Consider the following 17,274-nt stretch of genomic DNA (forward strand, 5'->3'; position numbering starts at 1 on the left):
CTCCTCCTCCCTCCTCACAAACAGAGTGTTTCTGTTTAATTGTATTATATGATAGGTTACAAGGAATAAACCTTTTGTCAACCTTTACTCTGACTCTCTCATAATTATTGGTTGTACGTTATTGTCTCCAGGTCCCCTAGACCTTAGTGGGGACGTAACAATCATCATCATCATCATCATCATCATCATCATCATCATCATCACCACCACCACCATCATCATCTTCATGTTATAGTGATACAGTTAGTTTGTGTTAGTTTTTTGGTTCAATATAGCATATATCGAGCACTTTCGTTGATGTTGAAGTACAGGCGATACGCCACTTTCGGATCCCGGGGGAGCAGCTGGCAGCGAAGCAGCCCAGATAAAACTCTTTCTTCATTGTTTGTTGTGTATTCAGTCAAGCGGGTCAAAGTTACAATGTAAAATTGTAAGTACAATGTAAAGTCCTGTACTCTGCAGGTGCCGGTAAAGAGCAATACAATGACAAAACCTTTCCAAACAAAACAACTAGTAGGTAGGTTCGACAGGCAGGCAGGAAGATAGATATATGGATATCATATATAGATGGATATCACATATATAGATGGATATCATATATAGATGGATATCATATATAGATAGATACTTCATTCATCCCAAATTGTGAAATGTGTGGAAACAAGTATAAACACAATAACATTAAATACAAATGAAAGCAATAGACAGGAATATATGCATATACAGTAGAAAGGACACAATGAATATGATAACATTTAATGTAGCCTTACTATGAAGGCTAACCTAAATATGGTGCTTTTCTACAGATTACTTTATTACTGCACTGGTAAAGTCAAATTAGGCCGATTAATAAGATGTGAAGTGCTTTGTAACTTCGACCCGCTTGACTGAATGCACAACAAACAATGAAGGAAGAGTTTTATCTGGGCTGCTTCGCTGCCAGCTGCTCCCCCGGGACCCGAAAGTGGCTTAGGCTATAGCCTGTACTTCAACATCAACGAAGGTGCTCGATATATGCTGTATCCAGGCCCGGTTCTACGGGGGTGCATAAGGGTGCATTGCACTCTCATTTGAAAAAATAAAAGTAAAAAATATTACATTTTGCCTACTATTATATGTAGTAGTAGTAGTAGTAGTAGTAGGAAGAAGAAGAAGAAGAAGAAGAAGAAGAAGTTGAAATAAAATAAATTGTAATTGTGGTTGAATAGCATTGTCTGCTGCATTTATTTGATCAATTTAAACGGTAAGTAACGTTATTATGTCAGGTGCGCGTGACCTGTGCCGCTGCACATTCATCATCTGCAAGGTGCTTACACAGCAGTCAGTGATGGATCAGAAAATTGGTAAAACAACCAGCCCTTATCGCCAGCATACACTGCATCTACTGCAGGTAATAACAGTTCAGATCATGGGGACATTACGTTACTGTCGTGGACACTAACGTCCTCCTGCCCGACTCGCCGGCTTTGCCCGCCTCCCCCACAGAGGGGAGCAGCCGCAGCCGTCTTCGTTACCCCAAACACCGCCACCCCTCGGCGGCCCGCAAGTGCCAGAGGACCTCTGCAAAACAGAGCCTGCCCAGGTATATTTAAAAAAGTACCCAACTCGCTGTACAGCGGTACTTTTTTCCCCCCAATTATTGACACATCCCAGTCTGTGACTAAAAAATCTCTCTAGAATTACTTGTACAAAAGATCATTTTATATAAAATGGGCCAGTTCAGCCTTCATTAGAGGAACAGATTTGAAAGGGGGGACAGAGGGGGAGACACACTTAAAGAAACGCAGTTCAGATTCAAACCTGTACATGGGCTGCAAGTTCTACCAAGAGACCCATCAGGCGGCCCAAAGATAAATAAATATTTTGTTCTCAGGATTATAAACTTAGTAAAAGTGAGAAATTATATTTTATTATAGTATTTTGGTTTTTAGGACATCTTGAGCCTAACAACATCAGAGTCACTTTTTTTTTAACGTAACGCACAAGGGTTAACTGTTGTGGACAAGTCAAGGGAGCAACAAAAGATCGCTGCTCGGACACGTACCCTTCTTATGCGCATACACCAGTCATCAAACTCGTCCTCTGTTCTGCAGAAGAAACCCTGGTGGACACCAGAAAACAGTAAACGACGGAACAGTACTGCACACAGGCCTGCTGCATTCACCCTTTAACAAAGAGCTTTAGTATGGGATAGGAAAGCGGTGCTATAAAACCCTCCCCAGCATTCCTACCGCTGCGATGGACGGGTCCAGCTCACAGATGTGCATACGGCAGGGGGGGTGCTGACAATGGTACGTCTCATCAGGGACCTGTCCGTCTTCACATGGGTCCACTGCAGGCTGCGTGGTGTGGGGGTCTAGATAGATGAGCTCCTCTCCTGGGAGGAAGGAGGCGTGTTTATCATTAGATTGTTTTCTTGGAGTAAGAGGAATTAATATGGTGAGCATGAGTGTGCAGTGCACGGCTGAGTGTGTATTTCACAAAGGGAGACCAGACATACCGACATAACCAATGAAGTAATGGGCACTGTTGGGTTTCCCCCCGATAACCCCCAGGGACTGAGGCAGCATGAAGCATTGCTGTGGAAAGAGACGAGAGGGTTCATCTCAGCCCGCTTTGCCTCAGTGCTTATTTATGAAGCCCTTTCCATCTTTTTAACCGATTTAGTGTTTAACAAAACATACAAATGACATTAGGAACATTTCGATAAGCGTACCATTTGTTATGTTTCATATTATTTGTGTGAGCTTTGTTTCTTTAGGGTCATTGAAGGTATAACAAAAAAAGTAACTGTGGTGTCGGGGATACTCGATTTCCAATTAAAGTCATACATTTACAATAAAAGAAGTCTACAACGAGTACGAGAGGAATTGTGGAATGTACTTCACCTTGAGGGTTCCGATGTACGCCTCATTGATGTCGCTCAGGCCCAGCCTGAGGGGGATGAGCAGCACCAGAGGTTTCCAGAGAGCCGTCTCCTCCTCAGCCAGAGCACAGGCGCTCCCCGGGCAGCCGTTCAGCTCCCCTGCTCCCTCTGGTTCACAACAGGCTCCTTCCACATCCAGCCAGGGCATACACAGACGCTCTGCAGGGAAATGATCACACACACACACTTAATGGCTATTGTCTATACGGCGATAGAAAGATAAAACATACAGTGTGTGGTTTATGTTCCTAAAAACTAAAGAATAAGCATCATCAGCTCATTGAGTAGAGTAGAAGCCAGAAAAGGATTAAACTGACCTGGTTACGGTGTGTTCACAATAAAAACACCCACAAGAGAATATCTCAGTGTAGTTATTCCTTAGAGCAGATTCAAATGTAGCATATCGTAGACCTCAGTGCTCCTCGTGCCTGCGAGTGTAACCCAACGTGAACATTCGCTTGGCATTCGGTATAAACACAGCAGTTGAGTAAAACAGTGAACACAGAGCGTCTTACCTTCTTACATGGACCTGCACCAGAATACTGTCGAGGGATAAGCTTCGTAATGTTTGTAATCAAACACAGAAACCTTGACCGGTCATTTAAGTTTTAGCTTAAGTACTTCTGTAAACATCCCAGCGTGGTTCAGTCTGCAGCACAAGTTAAACTGCTTATGCAAAGTCAGGAAACAGGAAGCACTCACTGATCTCTTCGATGACCACAGTGTTGTCCATCGCCACGTGTACCACTAATCTGCTCCACGTATCAAACACTGCCAGCTTCCTGAGAGAAACACAGCACATTTGACTCAATTGTGAAGGCATTTTTTAGAAATGCTTAGAACCTCCTCCGGGAACACTGTATCTTGTTCTTCCTAAATGTTTGTGGGATGGATGAATAGATGGTGAGAGAGGACAATAAAATAAAAGACAAAGAATATGTGATGCAAACAAATAGATGCCATCCAGTGTGTGTGTCTCAATCACAATGACTGAATGACATAAGGGCAGTTTTACAGTTTTAAAAAACGTAAACGTATAGTTCTGGTGGCCTTTTAAGATTCAATGACACTTGTTCAAACTCATATTCTTATTCCGTTTTTGACAAGTTTGGAAAGCGGTTCCAGTATTTGTGTGAACATTTTCAATCAAATCAAAGACCTAAATTGAAGAAGTGGTGATCAAGTCATTAGTAGATTGATCAATAGAAAATCGGTCTCAAATGTGACAATTGGTAAAAGGCATGCAGTTGTTTGTTGTAGAGCAGAAACATGGAATGTAAACATATTTGTTTGTTGAGAAAAGACGATATGACACTTTTAAAATTTGAAATTATTGAGCTATTTATCCTTGCAATGCAAGTTAAATATCTCTAGGGCATTACATTGGCAATTTGAATACTTGGCCTCTGGCTCTGATGGGCATTTCATAAAATATGATAATATTTATTGCTAAATGTATCAATATAGTAATTCATATTATCAATAACCATCAATTGGATCCATAAAATGTAAACTATCTTGTATCTTCTCTACAGAACTTACTTTAGAACCTGGGCCACTGTGTTGGGTCCATACCACTGGCCTATGGGCTTTCCCTCTCCAACTCCCATCTGGGCTGCAGAAACAGAAACACAAATCTGTCATGCAAACTCTTTCAGAGTGAGGGCTTGGCCACATTGGAAGGGTCTGACACTCACTACTTACCAATTTGATGGATGGAATAATAGCTGTCTTTTTTGTCAATGAAGGCGTTGAGAATACTGATGTACTCTTCTCTTTGTCTCTGGCCTCTGGCCCATCTCCAGTCTGAGAACAACACAACCGTTATCAGGCCTGTGCTAACAGGCTCCGTATGGTATAGTCTACTCCATGGAGTGCCATTCAGTCATACAAGCTGGTGTCACCTACCTTTATGTTTATCTGTCTATAATCAAAGGGAATTAAACAAATAAAATAAAATGGAAAGTTGTCTTACCTCTGCCTAGATGTCTACACACCAAGGCCTCCCCGAGGATCATCTGTCCGCACCGCAACATGCAGCCCCATCCCGTATCAGATGTTGGTCCTGTCCCCCCTGGAACACATTCCAGAATTGTAAATGATTATGAAAACCCATATTACACAAACCTCCAGAAACGTTAAGTATAGTTTAGTGACTAAGTTTAGTGCACAATTTCTTCACTTACCAATTGGCGGGAAGTTTTTTCTGTATGTGAACCACAGTCGGGAGGTGACATCTGATAAAATGTCATCTTTCTCTACATGAAGACCAGAGACCACCATATTACAATACAACCACAACACAAAGCCAAGCATTCAAGTTATACCTTAACTACTACTTCCTCTTACACACAGGTTATATTCCACTCTCCTACCTGTCAGTGCGTTGTAGTCTTTCCCCAAGATCCACACAGGCTCTGAGGTCTCGGGAAAATCTTCAAACTCTCCAAAGCGAAGTGTGTCGTATGTCAAGGTTGCTGCAAGAGAGGACAGAGTCAAATGTAATACGTGTGAGAGATCACTGAGGAGAAAGGTTGGCCTTCATGTTGTTATCCGATAACCACTTAAAAGTGATTCTGTTTGTCAGGAAGTAAAGGTGTGGTGGACATTAGTAGCTTGAGAAGTGACTTCCAGGAAGAATATTTTATATATCAATCTATAAAAGCATGTAGGATTTTTAATCTATGTTTTTCTTTATATTAACTTAAGTCTTCATGTCTATGCTAGGGAGCAAGTGAAGGAGAATGATCCCTGCTAAATGAAAATGAATGGATGTCAGAAAACTGTTCATTAACACAACTATATCGCAAGTATCTTAATCATATTCAAAAATGTTTCTTAATGTAAAAGTACACATATATTATCATCAAAATACACTTAAAAGTACTAAAAATAACCATAAAAGTTATAATCATTATGCAGAATGGCCCATTTCGTTATGATATATATTTTGTTAATAGATTTTAATTTTTAACATTTTAAAAGTTGTTTTTCTGTCGTAACTATTTACTGGTAAAGGAGTTTACGAGAGACTGTAATGAGATCCACATCACTAACAACAGACAGGAGAAGTTGCTAGCTCACTGACATTATCTGTCAGCTTGGAAAACGAAAGCTGGGATATACAGGTTATTTCATAAAAACTGAAGGTATGTATTTGCAGTAAAATGAAATGTTTCAAAAGCATGAATAAGTCTGCTCGCATTATCTGGACACTATTCTACAGTACGTAAATGTTGCTGCATCATTTAACTTAACTTCTCTCAAAGCTAATAGCATTCCCGGTGCTAACACTAGCATAACAACTGATGTGATGGTGACAGTGCATCGACTGGATGTTCATCTTGGGCGTAACATAACGTTAGCACAGTTAAACCAAGGACGGAAGGCAAATTATCAAACGTGAAACTTATTAAACAACAGATGACACTAACACATGAAATCGTACAGTAAGTTATACGGCTGTGAAGCAAGCTGTCAAAGTGAGGAATCAAACACATTTCGCAATAACAGCAGGCTAATGTTAGTTAGCAGTTAGCTTTAGTCATCATTTTAGCAGGCTAACGTCACTGAGGCTACAAAGCAATACGTGTTAGACTGGCAGCTGGAGATGGCAATCCTTTCATGACAGAACAGAGAATGTGCTGACAAGTATGACATGTTGTTGTTGCACTTATTTAGTGACAATACTAGCTCGTCAAGGTAGAAAAGGACGTGTTATTTTAAATATTGCTTACCTGCATCCATCCCGACGGTCTTCACCCTATCTTGTTTGTTGTTCTCTGGACTCCGATCGGGTGGACCAATGGGAACAAAGTCCTGCTGAGGAATTTAGAGAGAGGCGGGACCTTTCTCACGACATCCAATAAGGGCTGGGAGGGAGGGTTAATGTCGCCCTAACCAATCAGTATTTACTGACGTATTCGGTCCGTTGAAAACAGGTACAGATGAAAAACTAACCAAAGCCAATTTAAATAGCGGGCAAAAATGGGTTAACTGCCATGCATGTGGTGTTTGATATAGTTTACGTTTAATTTAAACAATTTTAGTCAGAAAAACGTATATTGACCAAACCTTTTTTAATAGTTTACTATAATTTAGAAAGGTTTCTGTGAGAAATCATTTCAAAAGTAAACTTATTTTTCATTTTATATTTAAATTTGAAATGTTTGCACACAACATTATTAATTTAAACATTTGTATCAATTTTTTAAAATTATGAATCCATTTATTTTATTGTATTTCCTTGAGGCTGGGGAAGATATCATGAAAAAAAAATGGAATTACAAAAAAAAAAGTTTTTTATTTCGGATGTTTTTAAAAAACATTTAAATAAACAAAGTCTTGGCTTTCAGAATATGAAACTTTTATTTCCAAAATCACACGATAAATACATTTTGAAGCTTGTAAAGGGAAGATGAAAGCTCTCACTCGCCACTCACTCCTCCTCCCTCCAGCTGACATTATGAATGTAAGGCGTATAGTAATCATAGATAACACGGCAGGGTCCGTTACAGTTTGTTTTCATCTGGTTTCAAATAAACAAAGTCTTGGCTTTCAGAATATTAAAATTGTTTCGGCAAATTCAGATGATAAATACAACGTTGAAGCTTGTAACGGCATAATTACAAGCGGAGAACGGAGTAACTTCACGTCACAGCAGGCATAACAACAGCCTGTGTTTCTCGTGAGTGTTTCCCCGGGAAACAAACACAATACACACAAACGCAAAAATACACAAACACACACACTCGTGAGCTTCCCCCAGACCAGTAATCCAAACGAAAATATCTTCCCTCCGTAGTATTTTGATAATTTGCTCCGCTAATCCATCAGATCGATGGATTCCAGAGATTTTTCTCAAACATGATGACTCCGAAACAGTCAGTGGGCACCACTTAACAGCCAATCAGAAAGAGAATATGTTTCACCTGTGACTTATTCAAATTGCGAGTGATTGAGTGACAGATGAAGGTTGTTTAGGAGAAAAAGTTTGAGAAGAAAAAGTTTGAGTGGCGCTCGGGAAAGGAAATTGTTGAGGGAAAAGGAGTTTCGAGACAAGCAGCTATTACAAAAAATGCTGAAGCTTACAGGTTATTTTAAACCTGTAGGCCAGGATGAGGAGGAAGGACAGATGAGTTCTGTACCGAGCAGTAGCGGTGCCGGCCGCGGGGCCTCGGAGCCAAGTAGGAAGAGGAACAGGCGCGCGTAGAGCAGAGTGGAGAAGTGCGATCACAGAGCCTGCCGAGGCTATAAATGACTTTCATTTGTTGTTTAAATAGGGGGCCTACAAAACCATCAGCCCCAGGGCCTGATGGCAGGTTAAGGTGGGCCTGTATACATGCCCTTATACAGCCCTTAATAACATCAATTTTCTGGGCTCAATATGTGTCTTCGCCGTTTTTGTTGTGATCGCTAAATTCCCCTTGTTTATAATAATCACCGTTCCTTCAGTAGGATACTGTAGTGATTCAAAGTGTGATTTTCAAGCCCCCAGGAAGTGCGCCGGAGTCTGATGAGAATATTCGTTGTGGCCAAACGGCGGTACTACACTTCCTTTAGGTTGCTGGGCCCGGAAACACTTTTTCCCATTGACTTATATTGGGAAAGAGTGGTGTGTAACTCGTTGGATAATTTTTTTTTAAATAAATAAACAACCCAGTATGAACACTTGTATAGCCCTTATTAAAAACATTCGTTCCTCAAGTTGTAAAAATGTGCTAATAACGTTATTCTGAGAGTTATTTCCCTCTGCTTTATGAATGCGCATCTAACCCACGGGACCGCGCCGCCCGGCACGTTCATGTTACGTGTTCAGTACTACATGCGTTTGTCTTTACCATAAGCCGCGTTCACACTGCGGTACTTTTCCCACAAAGGTTCATTCGAACTTAGTTCATGCGAGCTCTTTAGTTCGCATGAACTAAGTACAGATCGCGTTCACACCAGAAAAAGTCCCTGGGGGTGGATTAGGCAAATGAAGCCGCTGACGTCACTTCTTCTTCTTCTGCTTTGGGTTTACTGGCAGGCCGCAAACCACTTCACGGCGTATACTGCCGCCCAAAGTCCCCGGCCGGAAGTCCCCGGAGTTGGGGACTGGCTTCAGAAGCCTTCCGAGTAAATTGCCAGAACGCCGACACCTCCTCATCTCCACCGCTCCCACGTTTTATTTTGTGTTGCCATAAGTTAGTCTCTCTGCGTTTCTGCGCTGGGCTAATGCTAATGCTAATAATGCTAATGCGAGGATAATAACATGGCGGCTTCACAAAACTTTTTGGGAGTTTTACGGGGCGTGGTTTGCAATTCGCCCAGCCAATCAGGAATATAGCTATTTTCTCAAAAAAGAGCCGCTCGAAAGTCCCTGCTAGAGAGCAGGGACTTTCGAGGGGGTAAAAAGGTTCGCATTAACTACTTTTAGTACCAGCTCTTTTTGGTGTGAACGCGATCATGAACTAAGTTCGCATGAACCTTTGTGGGAAAAGTACCGCAGTGTATATATAAAGGTCTTTACCCATGGATGCACAATAGCCGCGTTCACACCAGGATTCTGGGTAGTGTAGTGTCTTCTGCCGTCCAAAAACTCCGAAAAAATATTTGTTTCTCCGAATCGAAGGGGGAAAATACAAAAGCATTGCACACAATTCAAACCAATCAATGTTGTGTAATTAACAAGGACAATTTGGTGTTTTTTAGTCGATGAGTAGTGCAGATATCACTGTAAAATCAATCGACAGTAAGGAGAATAGGCTACTTACTTCCGGGTGTAAAATTCTCCGTTATCCAATGGGAATGGACGCTCGTAATACAAGACATGATCATTATCTTTTAAATAACGTTAACTAAAGGGAACAATCTATTTGACACAGCTGAAGCTCTGGCCTTCCTTAAAAACTAACTAATTTAATAAAATTAATAGTTGCATTACACACAATGCACTGTTTTTTGAGAACACAAATTCGTAACTAATGTAATTTTTACATTCTGACGAAAAATTAAAATAATTATGAATACAAATAAAATAAAAGAAGCCTCCCGTGAGTTACTACACGCTATAAAGTAGATTTAAAAAACGTTGTATAGAACAAAAACTCACTGCGGGACGTTGTAGAAATGCGTGTGTGCACCACGACAAAGGAGCCTCATTCACTTTACATTTGGGTTGTTTGCGTGGTGCCGACACGTAAATGTAACAAAGTTCGTGACTCCACCACGCATTGTGGTGTTAAGGAGTCGTGGTGGAGTCACGCATTCTGGTGAGATCAGGTTGGGCATGCCGGGTAATCTGTGAGGTTTCACTCTCTCAAAAGTTGGGCCATTTTGTCCAAGCCCCCAGGAAGTGCGCCCGGCCGTATTTTTCTGACATGTTCCAATTTTGTACTGTTTATTAAACTTTAGGACAACATTACAACCTTTTTATTCAGCTCATGCTGCTTTGAGGTATGACAAAAAAAAAAGCCTATTTTCAATATTTCCACCAGATTTGATCATCTTTTATTTAGGTTAAAGTGTATTTAATTTATCCTGATCCCATAATAAGACAATCACAAATAGACAGCAGCCTTTAGCTTGATGTTAGTTTGTGCTGTGAAAGGGATGCACGTGTGACTGTCATTTCATCTCTTTAGTTTTTAAAAAACCAGAACAGTACATCATTTTAAATGATCCTTTAGGGATTGTTTGTCTGAAATTCTGAGAGTTACATTTTTGCAATAATACTTCTGTGGTAGGTGTAAAGCTGAACATGTATTTTAATTCCACATTTTAAATTGTTCAGTTTTGAAGTAGCAAGCAGTTTTGCCTTTTCCTTTTTGGCCACTTCTCTTGACCCCTTTTATTTTCAGGAGGGTTCAGCCTCTTTAATGTTCAGGAACATATTCAATATATTTCAGGAAATTCCATTTTGGGAGCTTCGAAATGGATGGTGTCGCTTGAAGGTAGAGTCATCTGCACTCTGCCAAACGAGGCCAACTTTGTGGATGCATTCACGGACCAGGCCCGGTTCCAGAACAAAATGACTCCTCGCCTCCCCTGGGGAATATTGAAGTTAAAACCATCAATCTGGTGCACTTTGAGAGCAACATTAAGAGACCTATGGATCTATGTGCTCTTTGCTTGATTATGCCTTCCCAGTCCCTTATCACGTAGCCTATAAGAGCATGGCGCCAGTTGTTGTAGCCGTAATGTCCCCATGATCTGAACTGTTATTACCTGCAGTAGATGCAGTGTTGCTGCTGGCGATAAGGGCTGGTTGTTTTAAACCATTTTCTGATGTCCATCATTGACTGCTGTGTAAGCACCTTGCAGATGATGAATGTGCAGCGGCACAGGTCACGCGCACCAGACATAATAACGTTACTTACCGTTTAAATTGACCAAATAAATGCAGCAGACAATGTTATTCAACCACAATTACAATTTATTTTATTTCAACTATATTCTTCTTCTTCTTATTATTATTATTATTATTACTACTACTATTGTTAGTAATAGTAGGCAAAATGTAATATTTTTCACTTTTCATTTTTTTCACTTTTCATTTTTTTTTTTTTTACTTTTCATTTTTCAAATGAGGGTGCATAACGACTCAACTGAGGGTGAAATGCACCCTTATGCACCCCCGTAGAACCGGGCCTGTCCAGGACCAAGAGGAGGCCTCAGCAATCCTGGAGTTCATTCAGAGGCAAGTTCTAAACTCACGATAACATGGAGTTTAGGAACTGTCTTTCTCCAGTAATACTGGTAGTTGAAAGAATGAACTTGTTTAGGCTGATTCTGTGAGCTGCAGCTGACCACGCCCCCCTGCAGGAGAGGGGAGCGTGCTTTGAGATCAGCTACTGGGCTGTCAGAAGAGGTGGAGGAAAAGAGATCTCCATCCTCCGTGTTTTATTCTTATATGATTAGAGTCATTATTCATTTGTTTTAAAGCTCAATAAATAACAAAGAAGACCATTGACCGGCAGTTTTCTAATTTTGTCCAGAAGATTTAAACTTTAACGGACATGTTGACCGGGCGGAAAAAAATCTAACTGAAACTCTGCCGCACGGTCCCCTCGTTCATAGAAGTGTTCAAATCTGGATCAGTCTGTATCAGATCCGTTGCAGCCCCGTTTTTAGAGATTTGGGTATGGAGGAAAAGAGAGAGGGTTGTGTTTTCTGACACTTGGTGAGGTCCCCTTTAAATGAATAATTAATTAATTTTTTCACATTCATTTTATTAAGTATGCAAAAGTAAAAATGTCTTACAAAAACGACGCCAGATGTCACTGTAGCGTATATTTCTCTATATTTTTTTGAAAATCTAGTGTATACATAATTTTCCTACACATGTATTCACTGGGGTCTCTAACCTGCAAGTTGCTCTTTAAGTGGTCGTTTGGCTTTTATTATTCATTTCTCACCTGGCCACCTGCATAAAAATACAGAATGCTGAAATCACTGGATGGGTTAACTAACTATAATTCAAATGTATCTACAGATTCCTGGATCTGACGGAGTTTGAATGGAAGACACAAATTGAAATCCAGAATCTGCCTAAAAAAGTAACTTCAGGAGAGAGAGAGAGAGAGAGAGAGACCACATATGCATACTTCTTTTCGAAAGCACCTCGTTTAATGTTAAATGTTCTAACTAAAATATCGCCTCCAGGATCAGTTTAGTTTCTTTTACTTTCATATAATTACAGAAGATGTACTGTTGTGATTTTGTATTTGAATTGGTCTGGATTGGAATCTGTTATGAACTGTTGTATTGTAATCTGTTTTTTTTATATTGAATTTAACATTGAAATCAAATCAATAAACATATTTTATTTAAATTGTATCCCGGTTTTTGTTTATCGTTTCAGGTACAGTAGTACGAGACAAGGATCTAAAAGTTTTCAAGTTTGTATCTTCTTGGTCGAATGCACTTATTGTAAGTCGCTTTGGATAAAAACGTCAGCTAAATGTAATGTAATGTAAAAGTGGGTAAAGATAAAACTGCAGTAAGATACTGTTTTAATGTATACACTACTGTAAAGTTATACTGTATAAACTACAGTAATGTATTTTTTTCACAATACAAGTATTGTATAATCACAGTAAAATATTGTTTTTGAGATTACAGCAACCTACAAAATTACAGTAATATACAGTAAAATAAAAATACAGCACTGATTTTATTACTGTAAACTAAATACAGGATCGCTACTGTAAAGTAAAAATACAGTACTGATTTTATTACTGTAAAGTAAAAATATAGTACTGATTTTATTACTGTAAACTAAATACAGGATCGCTACTGTAAAGTAAAAATACAGTAACTTGTTGGCAACTTTGCTGCCAGTAATTTACTGTAAAATCCCCTGTATTTTTTTTAACAGTGTGGGTGCGTTACGGCGGAGTCTGTTCGCAAAAAAGAGAAAATGCTCAATGACAGCTGTTCTCTTTAATGCACGATTTAAACGCACTGTTAGGCGGGGACACACTCGTACACGATCGACCTCCGGGTCCTCTGTGCGTGTTCCCACCCCTGGCTCTGTTACCCCCAACTCTGGCCAGAGTGAAGGAGCAACGCCACACACTTACTCTGATGTTTCCGCCCTAGCCAGCAATGTACGGGCTGGCGGAGATATATCAGCTGTTGTGCAGGCAGCCATGGCAGCCCCCACCACGCAGGGACAGATTGTCTCAGGCGGGGGGGGGGGGGGGGGGGGGGGGGCGATCCTTTACCCACGCCCAGAGCGCGGGGCACTATGGGCCTGACCCGTGAGTGGTACAATCTGAATACAGTGGGACTCCCTCAGAAGGTGATAAACACTATTCAGAGTGCGAGAGCTTCCTCCACCAGGTCTCTTTACGACTGTAAGTGGAGGGTGTTTGAGGAGTGGTGCCTTCAAGAAGGACACATCTCTTTTCAATGTCCTGTCGGGGTGATTTTATCATTCCTACAGGACTTGATCGATAAACACAGAGCTTTCTCCACGATCAAGGTTTACCTGGCTGCTATTGCTGCATGCCGTGTGGGCTTTGAGGGTAAGACGGCTAGCCAACATCCTTTGGTTTGCCGTTTTATGAAGGGAACTCGCAGGCTCCTCCCTGTCTCCAGGTCGCTGGTGCCCTTATGGGACCTGGCAGTGGTTCTAAATGGGCTCAAAATGACCCCATTTGAACCCCTGGAAGGAGCTGACATGAAACATCTGTCACTCAAGACAGTGCTGTTACTGGCCCTGGCATCCGCCAAGCGGGTCAGCGATATCCATGCACTGTCTGTACATCCCTCATGTACTCAGTTCGCCCCAGGGCAAACGAGAGTGTTGTTGAAGCCCAACCCTGCCTTTACACCAAAGGTGGTTGGTTCGTGTACCCCAATTGACATTGAGGCATTTCCTCCGCAGCTGGTTTCCTCCGGGGAGCAGCTGCAGGATCTGTTGTGTCCAGTCCGGGCTTTACACACATATATGGACAGATCAAAAGAGCTTCGTCTTAATGACCAACTCTTCGTGTCCTGGGCTAATCCTCACAAGGGTAAAGCCTGTTACTAAGCAACGGCTCTCCCACTGGATCGTGGAGGCAATTGCTTTGGCCTATACGAGTCAGAATCTGCAAGCACCTTCGGGTCTGCGGGCTCACTCGACTCGGGGCCTGGCTACATCCTGGGCTTTGTTCAAGGGTGTTTCCATCCAGGATATCTGTGCGGCGGCAAGCTGGTCTTCGCCGCTCACTTTTGTCCGCTTTTACAGGCTAGACGTCTCCGCTCCAAGCCTGGCCCGAGCAGTGCTGGGCACCTTGTTGAGTCGGGACTCCACCTGTTTAATTCTGGTTGATCGGTGATCTTCGAGATAAGCTCGTCTGGCAATACGGGAGCTACAATATCCCATAGTGAGACATCGAACGGAGTGTTATGAATGAGAACTATAGGTTACTTACGTAACCCCAGGCCTCAGAGTAACATGAAGTGAGATGTCTCACCAGACGGCCCTCCTTGCTATGGTGAAGCGAGAGGAGGTGCTTATTTTGAATGACGCATGCGTCGTGGCGCAGGCTACTTATAGGGGGTGATTTCCCCTGACGTTGACGTCAAGATCACCAGCCAATCAGGATTGGCGTAATGAGATTGATGCTTCTGTTTGCTCCGCGATGAGGCGCATCCCATCGTGAGACATCTCACTTCATGTTACTCTGACTACTGGGGTTACGTAAGTAACCTATAGTTTCTCTTTACCTGATCTTTACCCATGGATGCATAATAACAACGGACCATATCGCCTTACTGCCAGCCCACGGAGCTGTAATAATGGATATATTGCACATGTTTGCTGTAATTCATCATTTGTAAAATATTATACTACATGGGCTGTATGATGTAAATCTTGTATCGTAAATCTTGTATTCAATAAAGTTAATATTACCGACGTAGATTGACGTTCCTGTAGCTTCTTATTGCACTTGCAATTGTTTTAGTTACTTGTGGGCTACTTAACATGAATAATCACAGTTACTATCCTTTCACTCATCACATTTAAAAAAGAAATAGGCTATTGTTATTTTAACTCCACCACAGATCACACCATCATCAGCTTTACTTTTTAGATACAGTTTTAACTCACAATTGATCATAACAGGCTTCAACATATACATTTGTATATATTACCAAGTGGTTTCATGTACAACCCACACAAGTATCACGCTAAATGAAGCTCTGTTGCTTGGATATCACGAGATCCTGATGTCAGCATAATATAAAAGTACATAACGATTGATGTCTAATTTAGCATAATTTACTAGCTAGCCGCTAGCTGCTAACTGCCGCCTCGTTAATATAAATCCAGTACCATGCTGTCATGAACGCGCGGTGCTGTTACGTGTACGCAAATTCACGTGCTTAATGTGAACGAGCCTTTTGGGCGGCGTGGTTAAAGTTGCGCATGCTCTATGAGCGCACATACGGGTACTTCTCAGGCATGCCGGGTAATCTGTGACGTTTCGCTCTCTCAAAAGTTGGGCCATTTTGTCATCATGCGCCATTGAGCAACTCTCATAGGAATGAATGAGGCCCCGCCTCCCACGCTGTATCCAGTTCTTATTATATACATCCATGGTGCACACTGGTACGCAGGGTATGTGCGTAATCTGAAATGCGTACCGTCACTTGTGTCACAAAGCGCATTTGCGTACCGACGTACTTGTGAAGCTTTTCCAGAAGGCGGTTAGATCACCGGACGACAGACTCGGTCTCCGTGTGCACAGACAGGGCTGCTGTTAACGTCGGTCTGTACAACGGAACTGTGCCAAAACTACGCCAACCGGCTGCGGAGGGAGACTCCCCCCCTTCACTGGAGAACTGCGCTAAAACAGCTGATCACAACGTTCACACTCTGTGGTCACGAAGTACTCCACTAGCCCCCCTATGGGCATAGATATGTCTCATAATTATTTGTGTGAACATAAAAATAATTTGTGTGTAAATATGTGATATGTAAATGTAAAACACCATCCACAAATGCATGAAAAGATTTGCAAACTCACAAATAAATTTGCAAATGTAAAGCGGATCTGCAAATACGCTAAATATTTTCACAAATAAAAAAAAAGATCTGTGAATATCTCTTTAACATTTACAACTTTCGATCAGGCATTTGTGAATCCATTTAGTATTTGTCGACCAAATATGCGCTTGCAGATCTCAAATCTCTGCTCGTGGATCTCACATTTCTGCTTGTGGATCGTCTTTTTACACACACGGAATTTTGAGACATATTTTCCGCCGGGCTCGGCTAAAATCTACTCGTGTCACTCGTGTTACTTCAAAGTAAGAGCATGATGGTTTGTTTAAGCGGAACGTTAGATGCATTCTTTATCATCCTTTAGTGTTATTTGCTGCCCGTGAAGCTGTTCAGGAGTCTCTAGGTTTTAGTCCTGCTGAGCTAGTGTTTGGACATGAGGTCAGAGGTCCTTTAAGGGTTCTTAAAGAGCATTTGATCATGCCCACGAAAACAGTTTGCAGTATCCCGGAGTATGTCGCCAAACTTAAGGATCGTCTAAATCGTGCTTGCTCCTTGGCTAGCGAAGCTTTGACCTCTACCCAGGGGAACATGAAGAAACGCTACGACCAGAAGGCGGTAGCACGCTTGTTTCAGCCAGGTGACAAGGTGTTGGTTCTATTGCCTGTACCTGGTTCTGCTCTGTCTACTAAATTTGCTGGTCCTTATGTTGTAGATAAGAAGCTCGGTGAAACAAACTACGTCATTCAAACACCTGACCGCAGACGTCCTACCAGAGTGTGTCATATCAACATGCTAAAGAAGTACTGCACCAGGGAAGACCAAAGTGAGTCTTCTAAAGCTCACCAGGTGGAGACAACCGTCTCTC

General features: G+C 41.6%; 1 protein-coding gene across 2 annotated transcripts; it reads right to left on the bottom strand.

Moving 5' to 3' along the window:
• Positions 1-1,924: 1,924 nt before the first annotated feature.
• LOC117442737 (cysteine protease ATG4B) lies at positions 1,925-6,744 on the bottom strand. 2 transcript variants are annotated; one of them, XM_034078683.2, is made up of 11 exons: positions 6,664-6,744; positions 5,302-5,403; positions 5,113-5,184; positions 4,902-5,000; positions 4,631-4,732; positions 4,469-4,541; positions 3,629-3,708; positions 2,889-3,085; positions 2,501-2,579; positions 2,232-2,377; positions 1,925-2,101 (listed from the first exon to the last, which is right to left on the bottom strand). In XM_034078683.2, exons 1-11 carry the CDS (start codon positions 6,671-6,673, stop codon positions 1,970-1,972), a joined length of 1,092 nt encoding a protein of 363 aa, XP_033934574.1. In that variant the 5' UTR covers positions 6,674-6,744; the 3' UTR covers positions 1,925-1,969. The 2 variants fall into 2 exon arrangements, with proteins under 2 accessions (XP_033934574.1, XP_033934575.1); XM_034078684.2 differs by having other exon boundaries at positions 2,038-2,087.
• Between the last annotated feature and the right edge of the window lie 10,530 nt (positions 6,745-17,274).

The sequence above is a fragment of the Pseudochaenichthys georgianus genome, unplaced genomic scaffold (genome assembly GCF_902827115.2).
Source record: "Pseudochaenichthys georgianus unplaced genomic scaffold, fPseGeo1.2 scaffold_464_arrow_ctg1, whole genome shotgun sequence".
In the NCBI taxonomy this organism is placed as follows: domain Eukaryota; kingdom Metazoa; phylum Chordata; class Actinopteri; order Perciformes; family Channichthyidae; genus Pseudochaenichthys; species Pseudochaenichthys georgianus.